The sequence below is a fragment of the Apium graveolens genome, chromosome 4 (assembly GCF_009905375.1).
Source record: "Apium graveolens cultivar Ventura chromosome 4, ASM990537v1, whole genome shotgun sequence".
Taxonomy (NCBI): Eukaryota; Viridiplantae; Streptophyta; class Magnoliopsida; order Apiales; family Apiaceae; genus Apium; species Apium graveolens.
In genome coordinates, this window is record NC_133650.1 from 313504606 (window position 1) to 313530984 (window position 26379).

A 26379-nucleotide genomic window follows, 5' to 3' on the forward strand; every position below is an offset into this window, starting at 1 on the left:
ACTAAAATCGATATATCTTAAAATCCGTACGGTTGGATTGTCGAAAAATCATTTTAAAAAATTAATCCTGTAAATCGGGAACGAGTCTCCTTGTCGGGAGGGGTACTTTTACCAGATTTTTCTAATCCTGACATGCAAAATGAATTTCAAATTTTTCAATAATTTTTTCTTATGACGAAAATCGATATATCTTAACATCCGTACGGTTGGATCGTCGAAAAATCATTTTAAAAAATTAATCCTGTAAATCGGGAACAAGTCTCGTTGTTGGGAGGGGTACTTTTACCAGATTTTTCTAATCCTGACATTCGAGATGAATTTTAAATTTTTTAATACTTTTTTCATGTGACTAAAATGAGTATTTCTTAACATCCGTACGGTTGGATCCCTAAAAAATTATTTAAAAAATTTATCTTTTTCATCAGGTATGAAAAAAATCTAGTACGAGGCAACACCCAACAGTTTTTTTATGAAAAAGTCTTGTCTGAAATAAATTGTGACAACAGTTTTTTTGAAAAAAACTGTTGTCTTAGATGATCAACTTTTTTAAATCTTACGGCTGATATTAAATCTACTTTTAATCAACGGCTCTTATTATACCAACTTAACAATCCAAGTGAACATTTATAATATACACGTTATATCCTCATCAATGTGATTATCTGTTGATGCTATTAATATTCGTGTAACGTCTAGTACTAATAGGTAAAAGAATTCAAAAATCTATGAAAAAGATTATTTCAAATCTTAATACACACAAATTAATTTAGTGTAAGTTATTGGTTACTCATATAAATTAATTAACGGTGGCATATAAATTTTCCGAAAAAATTTTAAAACTAGTAAAAATATAGACAACGGTTTTTTCTAAAATCATGTTGTGGTAAGTTACTTTACATAAGTGTTTTTCAGGAAATGTCGTTGTTGGAACAATTAACAATGTAAACTTGAAGCACTTGTGATTTTTTTTTTTATTAATTATAAAGTAGATAATTAAACTATTTTGAAATATAAAATTTAAATATTTAATCTAGATGAAAGTGGATTTAATTAGAATTTGTTGTTTTTAAAAAAATTAAAATGAATTGTCTGGAAATTATTTTTTTTGAAATTATTACTATTTTTATTGTAATAAACTAGACAACGATTTATTTGAATATTTTGTTGTGCAACACATGTTTAAATTTAGTAAGAAAGACAAGGGTTTTAAGAATTAGACTATTGTCTGATATTGGTGACATACAATATATGTAAAACACTTGTCTATCAGGTATCATTTGGACAACACCTAATTTGTACATTGTGTGATTCGAGCTTAAATAACTAGTAGAAAAAACAATTGTCTCATTTCCACAACCGTTAAACAAGACCTTATCTCAATCATTTTCAGAAAATGTATTTTAAAAATCTTTGTACGATTTTACTCATTTGCACAACATCACTTTAGAAAGGGTTGTCTGTCTCCATCAACTAGACAATGGATTTTAAAGCGTTGTAGTAATACTAAAGCCTTCCCATTCACACAACATCTTAATTTTAAAAACACTTGTCTGATTTGTTTTACTAAACAACATTTTTTTATCGCTTGTAGTAATCAACGTCACACAACGCCAATTTTTTGGTTGCAAAAAAAACATTGTATGAAAAATTCGGGCAACACTTTTTTGGTCGAGTGTCGGTGTTGTCTGATTGCGTTTTTGTTGTAGTGTAGATAAATCATGTGCAGCTATCCAGCTAAATAAAACATGTATATTAATAAAAATATTCATTTTACTTGAACAAACTAAAAAAAATAGTAAACCGAACCAACATCTGAGTTACAGCATCTGCTGCATTACAGTACTTGTTTAACCGAAACACTGAACTAAAATTTAACAAACAAAACACAGGGTGCAGTAGACGATAAAAAGAACAATATATCTACTGTTCTAGTAAATTACTCTCTTCTGTTCCGGGCACAATCTGGAAAATTGAACTCTACTGATCTCCCATCACTTGGAGCATTCCTGCAACACAAAGTTATTGGCAAACAATCTTGTCAGGTATCGAGATAACAGTTATGGTACAAGATCCTGCAATTGTTATTAGTGTAGAAGTGAATAAGGCATAAACCACTCCATGTTCTATTCGGTAATAGGAAAACTTTACTGATATGCTACGTGCAGAAGTGAATACTGTGCAGAAAATGGTTCCAACACATAAACAAAAGACTCAAACTAATAACAGTGAAGATAAACATAAGAAAAAACTACCTTGTCATACTACTTTGTTTCGTAGTTCAAATATCTTAGATCCTCGAACTGGATCCTGCAGACAGAAATTTACCCCTACAAGAGATAAGCCAGTAATTAGCAAATATATTAGTAAACGCATTTTCCCAAATATGAAATATCAGTTAAAAGCAATCTAGCAAAAGATGGCTCAACTCGGTAAGCAGTGTCACAATTAAGAAAGAAAATGGCATGTGTTTAGCAGGTACTGTAATCACTCCTCTTCATAACAATAGATATACACCAATATTAATGATAATGATTCAACAAGATACAAAAATGGTGCTCAGTTGAAAGTTCAGGACTCAGAAACAGCAAGCAAACAAATTCACCAAAAAAAAAGGGATTGCAAGAAAAAAACCAAAACAATGCAAACACTTGAATTATAATACAACACATGGTTGAGCTTTTTATACCATGTTTTAGAATAGTCCTCACAATAAATTGATACGTTAGCACATGAGATTAATGTCCCATTAATTTGTAAATAAATAAACTGTACCGAATTTCTAACATAATGATGAACGGGAGAGAAATACAGAATTATAGACCCCACAAATAACAACTCATTTTGTACCTTCTCCTTTTTTTTGTATTCTTCTTTTGATTGTCCTTGATGGTTTCTGCTACAGGGGCTCATCCTCGGTTAGTTGTAAGAGACTCTCGGTGTATAGAAATGAACAGAAATGGATAGGAAGCCCACGAATCCCAACATTTGTTAGTGTCTCCTGGTTGAGGTTATACCATGCAAGTGTTGTGTCCAAGGGATTGTACACCTGTAAGAGTAGATCGTTGCCGCTTCTGGAAAAAGCAATAAGTTCATTAGAAGTACCAGTTCTGAGCATTTCCTCTTGCTCCGTAGAAAGTGCTTTGTACCAAGTACTTTCAGCCCCAGGATAGTTCATCAACCACACATCCATGCAAGAACTGGAGTAGTGGATAATACAAAGGTTTTCTCCTACATCATCCATCAATATCCTTTTGGAACTGTCATCCTCCATAGGAGGTAAAGGGACCTCCTTGAACTGTTGAAGTGCAAGATCGAAGCCAAGAATAAAATTCTTGGAATTAATTTGATTCTTAATTGCCGTCCAATGGAGAGATCCACTTGCAAATATGCCCCCATTTTCAGTAAAACTAATATTATTTGGAACGTTTTGAATCCGTGTCCAAGCGTTGGTTTTGAAGCTGTAAACAAAGACTATTAAGTCACCAGAATGAACACAACACTCTGCAATCATGACCACCTTATAATCATCATTAACCTCATCATAACCAAATCCAAATGAGAATCTATCTTTCCATTCAGACGAACTTGGAAACTCAGGTGGCGCGGAAGTTACCTTTTTGAACTTCCTAAGTACCGGATTCAACACAAAAACATCTCTCCCCATATTTTTCAGCACACACATCAAACCATTACAAGCACACACATATTCAGCAGCACAGAGTAACGCCTTGAGCGGATCACATATTTTGACAACAGCGGCAGAATCCTCATCCAAAGAATCGAGACTAGCCAAATAAAACTTTTCATCACCACCAAGTTTCTCTATCATAAGACCAGCACCAGCATTGCGATCACGGCTAGTCTTAAGATGTTTCTTGACAAAAGCAGTACTATAAATAAGAGAGCACCAGTCTTTACACACACTTCGACAACGAAGAACATACTTAACGGGTACTCGACAAAGTATCTCATCGATCATCTCGCAAGGAAGTGCCATTTTACAAATGTAGCACCAGGGTTTGGAAAATGAAAGTTCAGCTAGCAGAGTTGGAGACCAAATGATGAACAAGGATCTGCAATAATTAGGTAAATAGCTTAAACATACGTGAAACAATCATATTTTGTTTGAGATCTTTAGCATTACACGATATATTTACTACAATAAAACTTTAGAGGATATATTTTATACAAAATAACTTTCCTAAATGAATAAAATTTTTCTGTACCAAACATTACATGAACGTCTTCATTTCAAGAAATAAATAAAATTTTCTGATTTTAAAGATATTCAATTATGTAAAACGGCCAAAAAAATAATTCCTAACAGCATACCACACAGTACTTAGGATCCTTTCAGGCAAAAACATAAACGACTTAATGGTAATGAGGTTTCCTAGCACCATACCACAAGTTACTTAAAATGATGGACAATTTCGCACACACAAAAATAAAAATTATACTTATGTATGATATGCTGCTCTATGCTAGACCTTTTCAACAATTGGACAACCAAAAATTTTACAACACAGATATAGCAATGAAGAGAAAGGAAGGTTACCCGTCTCAGGTGCAGAGGCTTATTTTGCTTTGGGCGACTCTTTACAACAATGTTATTTTGGACAAGCAGTTCACTTGATTTTGAGGCTCTTACGATTGTTTATATGCTTGAATGAATATTTAATTTAGATTTCACAAGATTTTTTCAGATTTTAAATGGATTATATGAATCTATATTAAATTCTATTGATATTTGATTTAGATTATAGATTTCATAAAAAGTTTATCCATATTTAAAATATGAGTAATAATAGAGGTACAAGATTAAACACAAAAAATTTATTATAAAATGACGTGGTGCCGGTGATATGGTATTTTTTTATTGGTTGATATCGGTGTGAATATAGATGGGCCCATTAATTTGGTCAAATTGACGGATCATAAAAACCAAGACCTGTCATTTTATATCCAATTTTTTATCTAGAGATATATTCTTAAAATATTAATATATTTAATATAAGCCATTATTGATTTATTAAAATTTCGTTTAAATCGAAAGAGAATACAATTATATTATTATTACTTTGTACCAATAGTTTAATTTAGATTCCTCAAGATATTTTTAAAGTTTAAAAGGATCGTATAAATTTATATTAAACTTTATTGATATTTAATATTCTAAATTTCATAAAAAATTTATCCAAAATTAAAATATGACTAATGTTACAGGTACAAGATTTACAAATTTTATTACAAAATGATGTGGGGACTTTGGGGCATGTTGCGTTGAGGTTTGTGTAATCAACACACATTCTCCATTTTTCATTGGGTTTTTTGACTAGCACAACATTTGCTAGCCAATCCAGATACTTTATTTCACAGATGATATTCACCTTCAACAATTTTTCGACATCTTCATCAATTGCCTGTTGTCTTTCCGGGGCAAAGTTTCTTCGTTTTTGCTTGATGGGTCTTTGTTTCGGATCAACGTCCAGGCTTTGCATCGCCACAGATTCGTCAATCCCCGGCATGTCTTCCGGGGTCCAGGCGAACACATCCGCATATTCTTTCAAAAGGTCAATCAGCTCTCTCTGGAATGCGGTTTCTAGGCCTTTGCCGATTTTAATCTTCCGGATTTGGTTCCAGGATTCCAGCTCTATTTCGATTGTTTGCTGGGCAGGTTCGACCTTTGTCTTCTCCTTAGTTTCAACAAACTTCTGAATTCGGGCCTCAGTATTGGTTATGCTGTATCCGGAGTCCTCGATCATATTGACATCTAGCCTGACCCTTTTACTGAGGTGTTCGCGATGCTTTTTCCTGCTCTGTCCCTTGGGTAGGGTCATTAGCCTCTTTCTGTTACCCGGTTCTGTTTCTTCCATTAGTAAAGCTTGACCGTAGCATCTCCCTGCCATTTCTCTGTCTCCTTTCAATTCCTCATTGCCTCCCGGGGTGGGGAACTTGAGCTTTAAGTTGATGGTTGAGGGGGAAATGATAGCCTATAATAGCACATGCCCAGTATATAAACAAGAGGCCCAACAAGAAGGGCCCATGATCCATCTGTCAGTGACCATGGACCACCCCAGGACACGTGGTAATATCATCACCGTCCAGGTACTCTGGATCCAGAAGGTTCTGACGGCCCGGATTCGGTAGTACATCAGCAAATCAGGGCCGTCCTTACGTCCAACAGTCCAAAATTGCTACCTACGGTCCAGATCAACAGGTTTAAACCCCTAAACCCTAGTGTGAAGCCTATAAAAGGCAGAACAAAAGGAATGTTAGGGGTTACTTCATCTCTCATATATATACACCTATACACACACACCACTATTTTGATAATTCCAGTTCTACCCCTTTCTCTCCCAAAAACCCAGTCTCTCTCTCACACCGGAGGTGCCGCGGGGACGCCACCCCCTCCTTCTAACGCCTATGATAAAGCCAATTCACCCCGCGGTCCTCTTCGTCTCCGTCCCGGACTCGAGCTCCATTTCCACGGAAATGATGGTTGTTGTGTGGTATTTCTTTAGGTGGGAGAGAAAGGGCTAGAAATGGAATTATCTAAATAGTGGTGTGTGTGTATAGGTGTATATATATGAGAGATGAAGTAACCCGTAACTTTCCTTTTGTTCTGCCTTTTATAGCCTTTACACTAGGGTTTAGGGGTTTAAACTTGTTGATTTGGACCGTAGGTAGGTATTTTGGGCTATAGGATGTAAGGACGGCCCTGATTTGCTGATGTACTACCGAATCCGGGCCGTCGGAACCTTCTGGATCCAGGGTACCTGGACGGTGGTGATATTGCCACGTGTCCTAGGGGTCCTCCATGGTCACTGACAGTTGGATCCTGGGCCCTTCTTGTTGGGCCTCTTGTTTATATAACAGGGCATGTGCTATTATTGGCTATCACCATCCCAATAGCGTATATTTGGAGCTCCGAGTAGATTTCCCATGGTATGAAAAGTATGATTTGAATCTCCAGGCAACTTCAACTAGAAAAGCAGCATAAAAAGAAACATATGAGGGATACCTTTTGAAACCGGCATTCTCTCTTGACTCTAAAAATATACAAAAACATTTCAAATGAAAAACTAGGCTCACTATAAGAGTTCGTCCGACTGCTCTTGCTGTTACTGCCGAAACTATGTGGTATGGTTAAACAACTACATCGATCGAATTATTTAGGCCTACTCGTTATATTTATCGATTAATTTTACAAGTTATGGAAGATTTTCTATTTTTTATTACACAACTTCGATTAGGCTGTCAGAAATGACTTTCTAGACTCCCGGATTTATCGACTTTAAAACTGACTAATCATTGAATTTACGGGTACAAAATTTGTCGAGTCCGATTGGCGGCAGATCTTCTTCGAAAAGAGATACAAAATATTATAAATTCTAGAATGAATTCAACTCCAGACTTATATTTAAAGATTCATCCTTTTTAAATTTTTAAAAATTAACAGTTTGTAAAGCTGTTCCTAAAAGGCCCAAGAAATTCCTTGAGGAAGATAAAACAGCTATAAAAGGTATGTCTGCCCCTTTCGAACACTTAGTCTCAAAAGGATAGATTAGTATCGATGAGAAGGCCTTAATTGCTTGGCTATACTCGATTAATACCTCCGCTCGTAGTTCTTGGAAGAACATCCTGGATTCTGAAGAAGAGATGAGATATTTATCTAATCGTGTAGTTAAACAAACTTATTTTTTTCATGAATCTTCCAAGTCGAATTCCATATGCATTTTCTTTTATGGATTATAACTAGAACCTCCCCTTTTCTGGATCCATCTCACATCAATAATTCAACCCCTAACGCCTATAGGTAATTTTACACAAGTTTCTTTTGAAGTAGATACCTAAATGCCAAGTACTTTTTCTTCTAAAATCTTCTTTCTAAGAGCTATGAGTTCGGAGAAGAGGAGAGATTCAGAAAAGAGAGAGTCCCTATCACCCGCGCAGCTATTAGCCATTACTAATAGATATCTCGAGATATTTATTTACTGATAGTTTGCTCCTAACGGGGGAAGACCCTAGAAGACCCTTGAAGGTAGTAGAAGCAAGCCGAGATGTCGAACCTAAACATGTGCTCGAGAATAGCTGTCCATACACTGCGTATCCAATCACGATCTAATAATAAGAATAAGAGATCTTTCTCGATCAATCCCTTTGCCCCTCATTTTTTGAGAATCAGAAAGATCATTTTCAAGTTTGAATTTGTTTGAATTTCAATTTTTTTAATAATTTTTTCTTATGACTAAAATCGATATATCTTAAAATCCGTACGGTTGGATTGTCGAAAAATCATTTAAAAAAATTAATCCTGTAAATCGGGAACGAGTCTCCTTGTCGGGAGGGGTACTTTTACCAGATTTTTCTAATCCTGACATGCAAAATGAATTTCAAATTTTTTAATAATTTTTTCTTATGACTAAAATCGATATATCTTAACATCCGTACGGTTGGATCGTCGAAAAATCATTTTAAAAAATTAATCCTGTAAATCGGGAACAAGTCTCGTTGTTGGGAGGGGTACTTTTACCAGATTTTTCTAATCCTGACATTCGAGATGAATTTTAAATTTTTTAATACTTTTTTCATGTGACTAAAATGAGTATTTCTTAACATCCGTACGGTTGGATCCTCTAAAAAATTATTTAAAAAATTTATCTTTTTCATCATGTATGAAAAAAATCTAGTACGAGGCAACACCCAACGGTTTTTTTATGAAAAAGTCTTGTCTGAAATAAATTGTGAAAAAAACTGTTGTCTTAGATGATCAACTTTTTTAAATCTTACGGCTGATATTAAATCTACTTTTAATCAACGGCTCTTATTATACCAACTTAACAATCCAAGTGAACATTTATAATATACATGTTATATCCTCATCAATGTGATTATCTGTTGATGCTATTAATATTCGTGTAACGTCTAGTACTAATAGGTAAAAGAATTCAAAAATCTATGAAAAAGATTATTTCAAATCTTAATACACACAAATTAATTTAGTGTAAGTTATTGGTTACTCATATAAATTAATTAACGGTGGCATATAAATTTTCCGAAAAAATTTTAAAACTAGTAAAAATATAGACAACGGTTTTTTCTAAAATCATGTTGTGGTAAGTTACTTTACATAAGTGTTTTTCAGGAAATGTCGTTGTTGGAACAATTAACAATGTAAACTTGAAGCACTTGTGATTATTTTTTTTTATTAATTATAAAGTAGATAATTAAACTATTTTGAAATATAAAATTTAAATATTTAATCTAGATGAAAGTGGATTTAATTAGAATTTGTTGTTTTTAAAAAAATTAAAATGAATTGTCTGGAAATTATTTTTTTTGAAATTATTACTATTTTTATTGTAATAAACTAGACAACGATTTATTTGAATATTTTGTTGTGCAACACATGTTTAAATTTAGTAAGAAAGACAAGGGTTTTAAGAATTAGACTATTGTCTGATATTGGTGACATACAATATATGTAAAACACTTGTCTATCAGGTATCATTTGGACAACACCTAATTTGTACATTGTGTGATTCGAGCTTAAATAACTAGTAGAAAAAACAATTGTCTCATTTCCACAACCGTTAAACAAGACCTTATCTCAATCATTTTCAGAAAATGTATTTTAAAAATCTTTGTACGATTTTACTCATTTGCACAACATCACTTTAGAAAGGGTTGTCTGTCTCCATCAACTAGACAATGGATTTTAAAGCGTTGTAGTAATACTAAAGCCTTCCCATTCACACAACATCTTAATTTTAAAAACACTTGTCTGATTTGTTTTACTAGACAACATTTTTTTATCGCTTGTAGTAATCAACGTCACACAACGCCAATTTTTTGGTTGCAAAAAAAACATTGTATGAAAAATTCGGGCAACACTTTTTTGGTCGAGTGTCGGTGTTGTCTGATTGCGTTTTTGTTGTAGTGTAGATAAATCATGTGCAGCTATCCAGCTAAATAAAACATGTATATTAATAAAAATATTCATTTTACTTGAACAAACTAAAAAAAATAGTAAACCGAACCAACATCTGAGCTACAGCATCTGCTGCATTACAGTACTTGTTTAACCGAAACACTGAACTAAAATTTAACAAACAAAACACAGGGTGCAGTAGACGATAAAAAGAACAATATATCTACTGTTCTAGTAAATTACTCTCTTCTGTTCCGGGCACAACCTGGAAAATTGAACTCTACTGATCTCCCATCACTTGGAGCATTCCTGCAACACAAAGTTATTGGCAAACAATCTTGTCAGGTATCGAGATAACAGTTATGGTACAAGATCCTGCAATTGTTATTAGTGTAGAAGTGAATAAGGCATAAACCACTCCATGTTCTATTCGGTAATAGGAAAACTTTACTGATATGCTACGTGCAGAAGTGAATACTGTGCAGAAAATGGTTCCAACACATAAACAAAAGACTCAAACTAATAACAGTGAAGATAAACATAAGAAAAAACTACCTTGTCATACTACTTTGTTTCGTAGTTCAAATATCTTAGATCCTCGAACTGGATCCTGCAGACAGAAATTTACCCCTACAAGAGATAAGCCAGTAATTAGCAAATATATTAGTAAACGCATTTTCCCAAATATGAAATATCAGTTAAAAGCAATCTAGCAAAAGATGGCTCAACTCGGTAAGCAGTATCACAATTAAGAAAGAAAATGGCATGTGTTTAGCAAGTACTGTAATCACTCCTCTTCATAACAATAGATATACACCAATATTAATGATAATGATTCAACAAGATACAAAAATGGTGCTCAGTTGAAAGTTCAGGACTCAGAAACAGCAAGCAAACAAATTCACCAAAAAAAAAGGGATTGCAAGAAAAAAACGAAAACAATGCAAACACTTGAATTATACTACAACACATGGTTGAGCTTTTTATACCATGTTTTAGAATAGTCCTCACAATAAATTGATACGTTAGCACATGAGATTAATGTCCCATTAATTTGTAAATAAATAAACTGTACCGAATTTCTAACATAATGATGAACTGGAGAGAAATACAGAATTATAGACCCCACAAATAACAACTCATTTTGTACCTTCTCCTTTTTTTTGTATTCTTCTTTTGATTGTCCTTGATGGTTTCTGCTACAGGGGCTCATCCTCGGTGAGTTGTAAGAGACTCTCGGTGTATAGAAATGAACAGAAATGGATAGGAAGCCCACGAATCCCAACATTTGTTAGTGTCTCCTGGTTGAGGTTATACCATGCAAGTGTTGTGTCCAAGGGATTGTACACCTGTAAGAGTAGATCCTTGCCGCTTCTGGAAAAAGCAATAAGTTCATTAGAAGTACCAGTTCTGAGCATTTCCTCTTGCTCCGTAGAAAGTGCTTTGTACCAAGTACTTTCAGCCCCAGGATAGTTCATCAACCACACATCCATGCAAGAACTGGAGTAGTGGATAATACAAAGGTTTTCTCCTACATCATCCATCAATATCCTTTTGGAACTGTCATCCTCCATAGGAGGTAAAGGGACCTCCTTGAACTGTTGAAGTGCAAGATCGAAGCCAAGAATAAAATTCTTGGAATTAATTTGATTCTTAATTGCCGTCCAATGGAGAGATCCACTTGCAAATATGCCCCCATTTTCAGTAAAACTAATATTATTTGGAACGTTTTGAATCCGTGTCCAAGCGTTGGTTTTGAAGCTGTAAACAAAGACTATTAAGTCACCAGAATGAACACAACACTCTGCAATCATGACCACCTTATAATCATCATTAACCTCATCATAACCAAATCCAAATGAGAATCTATCTTTCCATTCAGACGAACTTGGAAACTCAGGTGGCGCGGAAGTTACCTTTTTGAACTTCCTAAGTACCGGATTCAACACAAAAACATCTCTCCCCATATTTTTCAGCACACACATCAAACCATTACAAGCACACACATATTCAGCAGCACAGAGTAACGCCTTGAGCGGATCACATATTTTGACAACAGCGGCAGAATCCTCGTCCAAAGAATCGAGACTAGCCAAATAAAACTTTTCATCACCACCAAGTTTCTCTATCATAAGACCAGCACCAGCATTGTGATCACGGCTAGTCTTAAGATGTTTCTTGACAAAAGCAGTACTATCAATAAGAGAGCACCAGTCTTTACACACACTTCGACAACGAAGAACATACTTATGAAGAAAACAATCTGATATATATATAGATATAGGTGTTTAATGTAAAACTGAGGAAACAAAGTACACGTGAAAGCTGTGTTTATTAATAATCCATACAATACAATATATAGAAAACTACAGATAAGAGAAAGACTAAAAATTAGGATCACACAAGTAATCCACTCCTACAATGACTCTAACCAACATCGTGCATGCACCTACAACTTCTCTTCTAACTGATGATCTAAACAGATATGCAAGACTTATTCAAACGTGGAGTATACCACTCAGCTGAATAAAAACAATCAAATAAAACAATGCAAATAAATCAAATAAATGTTTCATATTATCCAACAATCACCCCCTCAATATGAAACTTATTTATTTAACTCTTTAACGCCCAGCAGCATCCTCATCTTTTCAAACTTAACCGTGGTGAGTCCCTTTGTCATGATATCTGCACGCTGCAACTCAGAGTTGATATGCCTGATGACTATCTCCTTCCTTTCCACACATTCACGAATAAAATGATACCGTACATCGATGTGTTTGCTCCTGCCATGAAACACTGGGTTTTTTGCTAAATCTATAGCAGACCTATTATCAATATATAATGTGACTGGACCTATTTCTTCCCCTGTGATCTTACTCAACAAATTCTTTAACCAAATCGCCTGACAGGCAGCTGCGGTGGCAGCCATGAACTCTGCCTCGCAAGATGATAATGCAACACACCTTTGTTTCTGAGAGACCCAGGTTATTAGACTATTATTCAAATAAAAAAACCATCCCCCCTGTGCTTTTTCTGTCGTCTGTTTGCCCAGCTAAGTCACTGTCTGAGTATCCCACGAGCATGTTGTTTGTATTGTGCCTGGAGTACACTAAACCAAAATCTAGAGTTCCTTTAACATACCTGAGGATCCGCTTCACAGCATGTTTGTGCATAATAGTGGGCTTCTCCATAAAACGACTTACTATACCCACTGCGTAGGCAATGTCCGGGCGAGTGTGAACAAGATAACGCAACCCCCCGACCATACTTTTGTACTCCGTTGGATCCACCAGCGTGCCACCTTCGTCTTTAGTAATGTGTTCCTTTGGGTCCATAGGATATTTAGTGGGATTACATTCTCCCATTCCTGCCTTCTCCAACACCTTGCGAGCATATCCTGTTTGTTTGAGCTCAATAAAATCATCCCCTTGACTCACTTCTATTCCCAAGTAGTACGTCAGCTTTCCCAGGTTGTTCATCTCGAACTGATCACTCATCTGTTGCTTAAACTCTTCAATGACAGTAATGCTGGTGCCTGTAATCAGTAGGTCATCTACATATACTCCAATGATGAGTGTATCACTGCCTTTATTTTTAGTATATACCGCATACTCATGTGGACACTTGGAAAAACCCATGATCTCAAGACTCTTGTTGAGCTTCGCATACCAGGCTCGTGGAGCCTGTCTTAAACCATAGAGTGCTTTTATCAGCTTGTAAACCAAGCGTTCTTGTCCCTCCTTGACAAATCCCTGTGGTTGAGTAACATAGACTTCTTCCTCTATCTCGCCATTCAGGAACGCTGTTTTAACATCTAAGTGATGTACCTCCCAACCATACTTTGCTGCCAAAGCCAACAGCAGCCTAACAGTCTCGAGTCTGGTGACAGGAGCGAATATTTCATCGAAATCCACTCCTCGTTCCTGAACGTATCCCTTCGCTACAAGCCTTGCCTTGTATTTTATTATTTTACCATGTGCATCTCGTTTGATTTTGTAGACCCACTTCAGCCCAATCACCTTACGATCTGTAGGTAACTCCATTAGTTTCCAAGTATTATTTTGCTCGATGGAATTCATTTCTTGCTGCATTGCTTCCCTCCAGTTCTTCTCCTTAACAGCTTGCTCATAGTTCCTTGGCTCATCCACTCCCATTAATAACAATTCGTCATCTAATTCGATTTCTTCAGTGTTGTTATATATGTCAACAATCGAAGCAAAACGTTTTGGTTCACTGCTAGCTTCTGTTTCCGAGCTTTGAGTTTTTGATAGTGATGAGCCTCGTGTGCTTGACTGTGATTGAGGTGTACCCATCTCAGTTTCCGAATTAGAACTCAAATGCTGAGATGAACCTTGCGCGCTTGACTGTGATTCTGGTGTACCCATCACAGTTTCCGAATCAGAGCTCAACTGTTGAGAAGCGTCAGTGTATCGTTCATTATTTGTGAAGCTGTCCACAACAGTAAATGTATGCTCACGACTACAGGTTAGAATACCTTGCTGAGCTTTGTTCCAGTTCCAAGTTTTTCCCTCCTCGAAAATTACATCTCTGCTTACCAGGATACGATCCGTTTCTGGATCATATAAACGATAGGCTTTGGTTCCAGGCTCAGTTCCCAGATGCACCACCTCTTTGCTTCTATCTTCTAATTTCTTTGTGTAGAATCCTGGCACCTTCATGTGACCCAAGCACCCAAATATTTTTACATGTCCAATGTTCGGTTTCTCACCTTTCCATGCCTTGTAAGGTGTTTGTCCGTTAATGGAGCGTGTGGGAAGCCTGTTAAGAAGATAGACAGAATGCCTCACAGCTTCTCCCCATAACGTCATCGGCAGCTCCATTTGTTTTAGTAGACTACGAGCCATAGCAACTACAGTGCGGTTTCTACGCTCTACTACTCCGTTCTGCTGAGGGGAGTATGGAGCCGTATACTGCCTTGTGATTCCATTTTCTGCACAAAAGGCCTCGAACTCTTTAGAACAGAATTCCCCTCCACGATCAGTTCTAAGAGTTTTAACCCGCTTCTCTGTTCCGTTCTCCACTCTAGCTTTAAAACTTTTAAACATTGCTAATGCCTCGTCCTTTCCCTTTAACATGTAAACCCACATCCAACGACTATAATCATCTACAAGAAGCAGAAAATACTTATTACCTCCCTTAGTTGCTGGTGAAATTGGACCACAGAGGTCTCCATGTACTAGCTCCAGTCCTTGCTTTGCGTGAAAATTTGATTGAGAAGGAAATGGCTTCCTTGCCTGTTTTGCCATTAGACAGTCCGTGCAAACACCTTTTGGCTGAGAAAACTTAGGCATACCATGCACCATTTGCATCGAGTGCATCAGCATCAAAGCTTGAAAATTAACGTGGCCTAAACGTGAATGCCATAACCAAGACACTTCTTCACAGCTTGTTTTCAAACATGTACCTTTTGCAGTCTCAATAATGATTTTATACAGTCTGTTAGGAGACCTCTTCACTTTCATAAGTAATTTTCTTTGTGTATCATACACCCATAAGTATTCACCATTTAGTACCACCTTATTCCCAACTTCAGAAAGTTGCCCAAGACTGATTATGTTATTTCGAAGCATGGGAATAAAATATACCTCATCGAGTATACGCTCCTCACCATTTTTGCACGAGAGAATAACAGATCCCTTTCCTTTAATATCCACCGTCGATCCATCCCCGAACCTTACTTGACCTGTCACATTTTCGTTTAGCTCCTTAAACTTGGATCTTTGTCCGGTCATATGGTTGCTTGCTCCATTATCCAGATACCATAAATTCGACTCCACTTGTTCACTACTTTGTTTGAGCTTTGGTACCACCTTCCTTTCATTTACCAACATCAGGTCTTCTTTCGTTTCTCTGTGTTCAGTCAGCAATAAAGCAGGTCCATCGTTTTCAACTTGATTCATATTCATTTCATGTTGTTGATCTCGTTCCTTTCGGGGTTTTTTACACTCAGCTGCGTAATGACCGTAAACACTACAATTATAGCATCGTAGCCTGCTTTTGTCACGTCCAACACGACCACTGTTTCTTCCTCGGAATCTCTGGCTGGGGGAACCGTCAATATCACCTTTGTTGTTGCGTTTAATCCACTCGTCCCTTGTCAGTAACAACTTTCCATCAGCTCCTTCCCGTTTGGACCACTCCTCTTCTGTGAGTAAGAGCTGTCCTCCCCCATCTTCTGTTTGTCCTTTCACACGTTCCTCGTGAGCCTTCAAGGAACCCACAGCTTCCTCAACTGACATGGTGTCTAAATCACCGAACTGTTCGATGGTAGAGACAATGTGGAGAAATTTTGATGGTACAGCACGAAGCAGTTTTTTCACCACATAGCTCTCCTTCATCTCCTCTCCCAGAGCACGTATCTTAGTTACCATTCCGTTCAGCTTTAAATAGAACTCATCTAGCTGATCACTATCCTTCATACTCAAGGATTCAAACTCACTCCTTAGTGTCTGGATCCTGGCTTTTTTCACGCGCTCTGCTCCCTGACACATAGTCTCAATAGCCTCCCAGGCTTCTTTGGCTGTTTCTTTATCAGCCACAGATAACAGAATATCTTCAGGTATCCCCTGGTATATGGTAGCCAGGGCGATCTTGTCTTGTCTGTCATCAACTGCAGCTTCCTTTTCTTTGTTCTCGATTGCATTCCACACCCCCTGAGCCTTCATAAACACTTTCATCTTAAGTGCCCATGCTGTGTAGTTACTCCTGGCCAACATCGGATAATTCAACCCTATTGCTCCTTCCTTCAGCTTGCTAGTCTCCGTAGTTGTCATTTTTGGCATATACTTGGGCATACAATAATCCTAAGCTCTGATACCAAATGAAGAAAACAATCTGATATATATATAGATATAGGTGTTTAATGTAAAACTGAGGAAACAAAGTACACGTGAAAGCTGTGTTTATTAATAATCCATACAATACAATATATAGAAAACTACAGATAAGAGAAAGACTAAAAATTAGGATCACACAAGTAATCCACTCCTACAATGACTCTAACCAACATCGTGCATGCACCTACAACTTCTCTTCTAACTGATGATCTAAACAGATATGCAAGACTTATTCAAACGTGGAGTATACCACTCAGCTGAATAAAAACAATCAAATAAAACAATGCAAATAAATCAAATAAATGTTTCATATTATCCAACAACTTAACGGGTACTCGACAAAGTATCTCATCGATCATCTCGCAAGGAAGTGCCATTTTACAAATGTAGCACCAGGGTTTGGAAAATGAAAGTTCAGCTAGCAGAGTTGGAGACCAAATGATGAACAAGGATCTGCAATAATTAGGTAAATAGCTTAAACATACGTGAAACAATCATATTTTGTTTGAGATCTTTAGCATTACACGATATATTTACTACAATAAAACTTTAGAGGATATATTTTATACAAAATAACTTTCCTAAATGAATAAAATTTTTCTGTACCAAACATTACATGAACGTCTTCATTTCAAGAAATAAATAAAATTTTCTGATTTTAAAGATATTCAATTATGTAAAACGGCCAAAAAAATAATTCCTAACAGCATACCACACAGTACTTAGGATCCTTTCACGCAAAAACATAAACGGCTTAATGGTAATGAGGTTTCCTAGCACCATACCACAAGTTACTTAAAATGATGGACAATTTCGCACACACAAAAATAAAAATTATACTTATGTATGATATGCTGCTCTATGCTAGACCTTTTCAACAATTGGACAACCAAAAATTTTACAACACAGATATAGCAATGAAGAGAAAGGAAGGTTACCGGTTACCCGTCTCAGGTGCAGAGGCTTATTTTGCTTTGGGCGACTCTTTACAACAATGTTATTTTGGACAAGCAGTTCACTTGATTTTGAGGCTTTTACGATTGTTTATATGCTTGAATGAATATTTAATTTAGATTTCACAAGATTTTTTCAGATTTTAAATGGATTATATGAATCTATATTAAATTCTATTGATATTTGATTTAGATTATAGATTTCATAAAAAGTTTATCCATATTTAAAATATGAGTAATAATAGAGGTACAAGATTAAACACAAAAAATTTATCATAAAATGACGTGGTGCCGGTGATATGGCGTTTTTTTATTGGTTGATATCGGTGTGAATATAGATGGGCCCATTAATTTTGTCAAATTGACAGATCATAAAAACCAAGACCTGTCATTTTATATCCAATTTTTTATCTAGAGATATATTCTTAAAATATTAATATATTTAATATAAGCCATTATTGATTTATTAAAATTTCGTTTAAATCGAAAGAGAATACAATTATATTATTATTACTTTGTACCAATAGTTTAATTTAGATTCCTCAAGATATTTTTAAAGTTTAAAAGGATCGTATAAATTTATATTAAACTTTATTGATATTTAATATTCTAAATTTCATAAAAAATTTATCCAAAATTAAAATATGACTAATGTTACAGGTACAAGATTTACAAATTTTATTACAAAATGATGTGGCGACTTTGGGGCATGTTGCGTTGAGGTTTGTGTAATCAACACACATTCTCCATTTTTCATTGGGTTTTTTGACTAGCACAACATTTGCTAGCCAATCCGGATACTTTATTTCACAGATGATATTCGCCTTCAACAATTTTTCGACATCTTCATCAATTGCCTGTTGTCTTTGTGGGGCAAAGTTTCTTCGTTTTTGCTTGATGGGTCATTATTTCGGATCAACGTCCAGGCTTTGCATCGCCACGGATTCGTCAATCCCCGGCATACCTTCCGGGGTCCAGGCGAACACATCCGCATATTCTTTCAAAAGGTCAATCAGCTCTCTCTGGAATGCGGTTTCTAGGCCTTTGCCCATTTTAATCTTCCAGATTTGGTTCCAGGATTCTAGCTCTATTTCGATTGTTTGCTGGGCAGGTTCGACCTTTGTCTTCTCCTTAGTTTCAACAAACTTCTGAATTCGGGCCTCAGTATTGGTTATGCTGTATCCGGAGTCCTCGATCATATTGACATCTAGCCTGACCCTTTTACTGAGGTGTTCGCGATGCTTTTTCCTGCTCTGTCCCTTGGGTAGGGTCATTAGCCTCTTTCTGTTACCCGGTTCTGTTTCTTCCATTAGTAAAGCTTGACCGTAGCATCTCCCTGCCATTTCTCTGTCTCCTTTCAATTCCCCATTGCCTCCCGGGGTGGGGAACTTGAGCTTTAAGTTGATACTTGAGGGGGAAATGATAGCCTATAATAACACATGCCCAGTATATAAACAAGAGGCCCAACAAGAAGGGCCCATGATCCATCTGTCAGTGACCATGGACCACCCCAGGACACGTGGTAATATCACCACCGTCCAGGTACTCTGGATCCAGTAGGTTCTGACGGCCTGGATTCGGTAGTACATCAGCAAATCAGGACCGTCCTTACGTCCTACAGTCCAAAATTGCTACCTACGGTCCAGATCAACAGGTTTAAACCCCTAAACCCTAGTGTGAAGCCTATAAAAGGCAGAAGAAAAGGAATGTTAGGGGTTACTTCATCTCTCATATATATACACCAATACACACACACCACTATTTTGATAATTCCAGTTCTACCCCTTTCTCTCCCAAAAACCCAGTCTCTCTCTCACACCGGAGGTGCCGCGGGGATGCCACCCCCTCCTTCTAGCGCCAATGATAAAGCCAATTCACCCCGCGGTCCTCTTCGTCTCCGTCCCGGACTCGAGCTCCATTTCCATGGAAATGATGGCTGTTGTGTGGTATTTCTTTAGGTGGGAGAGAAAGGGGTAGAAATGGAATTATCTAAATAGTGGTGTGTGTGTATAGGTGTATATATATGAGAGATGAAGTAACCCGTAACGTTCCTTTTGTTCTGCCTTTTATAGGCTTTACACTAGGGTTTAAGGGTTTAAACTTGTTGATTTGGACCGTAGGTAGGTATTTTGGACTATAGGATGTAAGGACGACCCTGATTTGCTGATGTACTACCGAATCCGGGCCGTCGGAACCTTCTGGATCCAGGGTACCTGGACGGTGGTGATATTGCCACGTGTCCTAGGGGTCCTCCATGGTCACTGACAGTTGGATCCTGGGTCCTTCTTGTTGGGCCTCTTGTTTACATAACAGGGCATGTGCTATTATAGGCTATCACCATCCCAATAGCATATATTGGGGGCTCCGAGTAGATTTCCCATGATATGAAAAGTATGATTTGAATCTCCAGGCAACTTCAACTAGAAAAGCAGCATAAAAAGAAACATATGAGGGATACCTTTTGAAACCGGCATTCTCTCTTGACTCTAAAAATATACAAAAACATTTCAAATGAAAAACTAGGCTCACTATAAGAGTTCGTCCGACTGCTCTTGCTGTTACTGCCGAAACTATGTGGTATGGTTAAACAACTACATCGATCGAATTATTTGGGCCTACTCGTTATATTTATCGATTAATTTTACAAGTTATGGAAGATTTTCTATTTTTTATTACACAACTTCGATTAGGCTGTCAGAAATGACTTTCTAGACTCCCGGATTTATCGACTTTAAAACTGACTAATCATTGAATTTACGGGTACAAAATTTGTCGAGTCCGATTGGCGGCAGACCTTCTTCGAAAAGAGATACAAAATATTATAAATTCTAGAATGAATTCAACTCCAGACTTATATTTAAAGATTCATCCTTTTTAAATTTTTAAAAATTAACAGTTTGTAAAGCTGTTCCTAAAAGGCCCAAGAAATTCCTTGAGGAAGATAAAACAGCTATAAAAGGTATGTCTGCCCCTTTCGAACACTTAGTCTCAAAAGGATAGATTAGTATCGATGAGAAGGCCTTAATTGCTTGGCTATACTCGATTAATACCTCCGCTCGTAGTTCTTGGAAGAACATCTGGATTCTGAAGAAGAGATGAGATATTTATCTAATCGTGTAGTTAAACAAACTTATTTTTTTCATGAATCTTCCAAGTCGAATTCCATATGCATTTTCTTTTATGGATTATAACTAGAACCTCCCCTTTTCTGGATCCATCTCACATCAATAATTCGACCCCTAACGCCTATAGGTAATTTTACACAAGTTTCTTTTGAAGTAGATACCTAAATGCCAAGTACTTTTTCTTCTAAAATCTTCTTTCTAAGAGCTATGAGTTTGGAGAAGAGGAGAGATTCAGAAAAGAGAGAGTCCCTATCACCCGAGCAGCTATTAGCCATTACTAATAGATATCTCGAGATATCTATTTACTGATAGTTTGCTCCTAACGGGGGAAGACCCTAGAAGACCCTAGAAGGTAGTAGAAGCAAGCCGAGATGTAGAACCTAAACATGTGCTCGAGAATAGCTGTCCATACACTGCGTATCCAATCACGATCTTATAATAAGAATAAGAGATCTTTCTCGATCAATCCCTTCGCCCCTCATTTTTTGAGAATCAGAAAGATCATTTTCAAGTTTGAATTTGTTTAGTATTGTACACAATATGAAAGATTTTTAGATGCATGTATTCCTCCGGGGGATGACTGGGACGTGGGCAAAGGGGTGTTTATGACACAATCAATAATTCCCTTCATTTTCAGTTAGACCTTGCTTTAGCTTCGTTAGGCGTTATTACTTCCTTGGTAGCTCATTTCTGATTCTCGAAGAATGAGGGGTAAAGGGATTGATCGAGAAAAATCTCTTGTTCTTATTATAAGATCGTGCTCGGATACGCCGGACAATTATATCTTGCCTCATCTCATGAAGAAGCCTGCGGTACGGGATATAACTGCATGTTAGTTTTTAAATATTCGAATTGCTACGTGAGATAATAGTTTTAGAATATTTGAATTGTTATACGAGAAATGTTATAGTACTCAAAATCGTTATCAAATAATGATGCCTGGGGTTCATATTTGATAATTTTTTTGTTAATAAGATGAGACATGCATGAATAGATATACGCTCATAAATTAAAACTTGATAAATATCGGGTAACATAATCCAATGTAAATTTGCATAAATTCAACAAATCGAGTTTGGGATGGTTAAACATGAGTTCTTTCCGCTTGTCTTCTATGTTTTCAATCTTCAACTCCTGATGAATGAAAAGCAAACCTAATGAACTTAAAATATACCAAATTTAAGCATTCAAGCACGATGACAAACTAACAAGTTAGGTAGGATTATTATTTTCATGCAATTCGTAGTGCACAGAGTGCTTATTCAGTACCATAACCAAGATCAACAGCAAACGTGCTCTTTGTAGATAAATCATGTGCAGCTATCCAGCTAAATAAAACATGTATATTAATAAAAATATTCATTTTACTTGAACAAACTAAAAAAAATAGTAAACCGAACCAACATCTGAGTTACAGCATCTGCTGCATTACAGTACTTGTTTAACCCAAACACTGAACTAAAATTTAACAAACAAAACACAGGGTGCAGTAGACGATAAAAAGAACGATATATCTACTGTTCTAGTAAATTACTCTCTTCTGTTCCGGGCACAATCTGGAAAATTGAACTCTACTGATCTCCCATCACTTGGAGCATTCCTGCAACACAAAGTTATTGGCAAACAATCTTGTCAGGTATCGAGATAACAGTTATGGTACAAGATCCTGCAATTGTTATTAGTGTAGAAGTGAATAAGGCATAAACCACTCCATGTTCTATTCGGTAATAGGAAAACTTTACTGATATGCTACGTGCAGAAGTGAATACTGTGCAGAAAATGGTTCCAACACATAAACAAAAGACTCAAACTAATAACAGTGAAGATAAACATAAGAAAAAACTACCTTGGCATACTACTTTGTTTCGTAGTTCAAATATCTTAGATCCTCGAACTGGATCCTGCAGACAGAAATTTACCCCTACAAGAGATAAGCCAGTAATTAGCAAATATATTAGTAAACGCATTTTCCCAAATATGAAATATCAGTTAAAAGCAATCTAGCAAAAGATGGCTCAACTCGGTAAGCAGTATCACAATTAAGAAAGAAAATGGCATGTGTTTAGCAAGTACTGTAATCACTCCTCTTCATAACAATAGATATACACCAATATTAATGATAATGATTCAACAAGATACAAAAATGGTGCTCAGTTGAAAGTTCAGGACTCAGAAACAGCAAGCAAACAAATTCACCAAAAAAAAAGGGATTGCAAGAAAAAAACGAAAACAATGCAAACACTTGAATTATACTACAACACATGGTTGAGCTTTTTATACCATGTTTTAGAATAGTCCTCACAATAAATTGATACGTTAGCACATGAGATTAATGTCCCATTAATTTGTAAATAAATAAACTGTACCGAATTTCTAACATAATGATGAACGGGAGAGAAATACAGAATTATAGACCCCACAAATAACAACTCATTTTGTACCTTCTCCTTTTTTTGTATTCTTCTTTTGATTGTCCTTGATGGTTTCTGCTACAGGGGCTCATCCTCGGTGAGTTGTAAGAGACTCTCGGTGTATAGAAATGAACAGAAATGGATAGGAAGCCCACGAATCCCAACATTTGTTAGTGTCTCCTGGTTGAGGTTATACCATGCAAGTGTTGTGTCCAAGGGATTGTACACCTGTAAGAGTAGATCCTTGCCGCTTCTGGAAAAAGCAATAAGTTCATTAGAAGTACCAGTTCTGAGCATTTCCTCTTGCTCCGTAGAAAGTGCTTTGTACCAAGTACTTTCAGCCCCAGGATAGTTCATCAACCACACATCCATGCAAGAACTGGAGTAGTGGATAATACAAAGGTTTTCTCCTACATCATCCATCAATATCCTTTTGGAACTGTCATCCTCCATAGGAGGTAAAGGGACCTCCTTGAACTGTTGAAGTGCAAGATCGAAGCCAAGAATAAAATTCTTGGAATTAATTTCATTCTTAATTGCCGTCTGTTGAGTAACCAGCTCATCTAAAACCTTAAGGTGTTAGAGGAAGGCCCCAATAGGATCATATATTTAACACTCTCCCTCACTCGAAAGCCCATTTATGGGTCGAAGAGTGGAACACTGGCGCCCATCTTTGGGACATTAATTGCCTTTAGTGTCCACATTAAATTGTGAGAATGTTGGGGGTGGCTGGGAATCGAACCTTAGTTCTCCCGCCAGCCTAAGCTCTGATACCATGTTGAGTAACCAGCTCATCTAAAACCTTAAGGTGTTAGAGGAAGGCCCCAATAAGATCATATATTTAACACCGTCCAATGGAGAGATCCACTTGCAAATATGCCCCCATTTTTAGTAAAACTAATATTATTTGGAACATTTTGAATCCGTGTCCAAGCGTTGGTTTTGAAGCTGTAAACAAAGACTATTAAGTCACCAGAATGAACACAACACTCTGCAATCATGACCACCTTATAATCATCATTAACCTCATCATAACCAAATCCAAATGAGAATCTATCTTTCCATTCAGACGAACTTGGAAACTCAGGTGGCGCGGAAGTTACCTTTTTGAACTTCCTAAGTACCGGATTCAACACAAAAACATCTCTCCCCATATTTTTCAGCACACACATCAAACCATTACAAGCACACACATATTCAGCAGCACAGAGTAACGCCTTGAGCGGATCACATATTTTGACAACAGCGGCAGAATCCTCATCCAAAGAATCGAGACTAGCCAAATAAAACTTTTCATCACCACCAAGTTTCTCTATCATAAGACCAGCACCAGCATTGCGATCACGGCTAGTCTTAAGATGTTTCTTGACAAAAGCAGTACTATCAATAAGAGAGCACTAGTCTTTACACACACTTCGACAACGAAGAACATACTTAACGGGTACTCGACAAAGTATCTCATCGATCATCTCGCAAGGAAGTGCCATTTTACAAATGTAGCACCAGGGTTTGGAAAATGAAAGTTCAGCTAGCAGAGTTGGAGACCAAATGATGAACAAGGATCTGCAATAATTAGGTAAATAGCTTAAACATACGTGAAACAATCATATTTTGTTTGAGACACTACTAGAAAAAGTAGAATAGACATCACCTCTTAGACATCGGTTGCTTTTCTGACCGATGTAAAAGGTGTTTTCTACATCGGTTTTTGACAACCGATGTCTTTTGTTGTTATAAACATCAGTTGTTTAGCACAACCGATGTTATATGTCTGTTTTAAAAAAATTAATTAACGCACCTTCCCCGTTCCCCCCTTAACCAAATTATTCATTCCCTCCAAGTGTTTCCCCCCCTTAAAATCAAAAACTGAAAACTGAAAACAAAAACAAACAAAAACATTTTATCCCTCATCACTCTCTCATCTCTCAGTTCATCACTCTCTCATCTCTCATTTTATCTCTCTCCCAGCTCTCATTTCACTTTCCTGTGTAGATTTCACCTTGCTGCTCTCATCAAGGTTGCTCTCATTTCCCTCATTGCTCTCGTAGATTTGGGGGTTTCATTGCATTAAGTCAAAGTCGGAGTTGAAGTTCAACTCAGAGTTTAAGGTTGTAGTTCAAGTCGGAGATCGAAGCTAAGTTGGAGGTTAAAGCTTGAATTAGGTAAGTTTTAAACCCTAATTTCAGAATTGGGGGTTTCAATTTGAAACCCTAATTTTTTAATTTTTAATTAGTTTAAGCTTAAACTATCTGCATCTGCTTGTTTGAGTTGCTTGTTACATATTAGTTGTTTGTCATATAGCAGACCCTAATTTGCTTATGCCTTTGTCTTTGTTTATTTTATTTTGTTTAAATGATAGGATTTTTGTTGCTCTTTTCTCTGTTTTCTCTAGAAAATGCATGTTATTTTCAGTTAAATAATGTAAACATTATTTTATAGTAAGGGGATGATAGACGAAATTCGCTTTTTGTTCTGTATATGTTGTTACAGCATATATTTTACATATAAAATGACAGGAAGATGGTTCTGTGTAGAATTTATAGTATAATGTAAACATCTTTCATCTATTGATAGTATAATGTAACATTAAAATGCATGCCCTGTCTTGTACTACCAAATCGATACAAGCAGATTACTGAAAAGGATAATGACATTACCTTTTCAGTAATAAAAATCAACTTTGATTTTTGATGTCATACTTGGAATAAAAATTTTTATAAAAGAACACTTCACCAACACATACATATGGTGCTTATAAAGAAAATAATTACCTGGTAGAGAAGAAGGGTTACCTGGGAGGAGTTAGAAAAGCAGAAGTGGTTGGTTTGGGAATGTAATCTTTGAGCAAGTACTTAATAAACCCACTAAAAGTTCTGATTCTTGTTTGAGAAATGATAGTTAGCATGTGAATAGAGTTTTCTTGGCCTATGGAAGCTAATTCTTTATGAGCATCGGCGTCGGGTGGTGGTTAATTATGCTCATAACAAATTATATTAATTTGCTATGTTTATTGTCTAGTGGCGTGCTCAGCTTTGTTCTGTGTTTCGTTTCATCATTTTAATCAATCAGTGTCGTGTTCTGCTTTGCCGGTAATTA

At 36.5% G+C, this 26379-nt stretch overlaps 1 protein-coding gene and 2 long non-coding RNA genes across 3 annotated transcripts; all 3 read right to left on the reverse strand.

The window, feature by feature from the left end:
- Positions 1–1890: 1890 nt before the first annotated feature.
- LOC141720465 (uncharacterized) lies at positions 1891–2912 on the reverse strand. Its single transcript, XR_012574379.1, has 3 exons — positions 2848–2912; positions 2253–2327; positions 1891–2006 (listed from the first exon to the last, which is right to left on the reverse strand). It is a non-coding gene; the product is annotated as an uncharacterized LOC141720465 (long non-coding RNA).
- A 7128-nt stretch (positions 2913–10040) lies between these two features.
- LOC141717358 (uncharacterized) lies at positions 10041–11541 on the reverse strand. The gene is made up of 3 exons (XR_012573603.1): positions 11085–11541; positions 10490–10564; positions 10041–10243 (listed from the first exon to the last, which is right to left on the reverse strand). It is a non-coding gene; the product is annotated as an uncharacterized LOC141717358 (long non-coding RNA).
- Positions 11542–15397: 3856 nt separating this feature from the next.
- LOC141720209 (uncharacterized) lies at positions 15398–16731 on the reverse strand. Its single transcript, XM_074522559.1, has 2 exons — positions 15544–16731; positions 15398–15430 (listed from the first exon to the last, which is right to left on the reverse strand). Exons 1-2 carry the CDS (start codon positions 16729–16731, stop codon positions 15398–15400), a joined length of 1221 nt encoding a protein of 406 aa, XP_074378660.1.
- Between the last annotated feature and the right edge of the window lie 9648 nt (positions 16732–26379).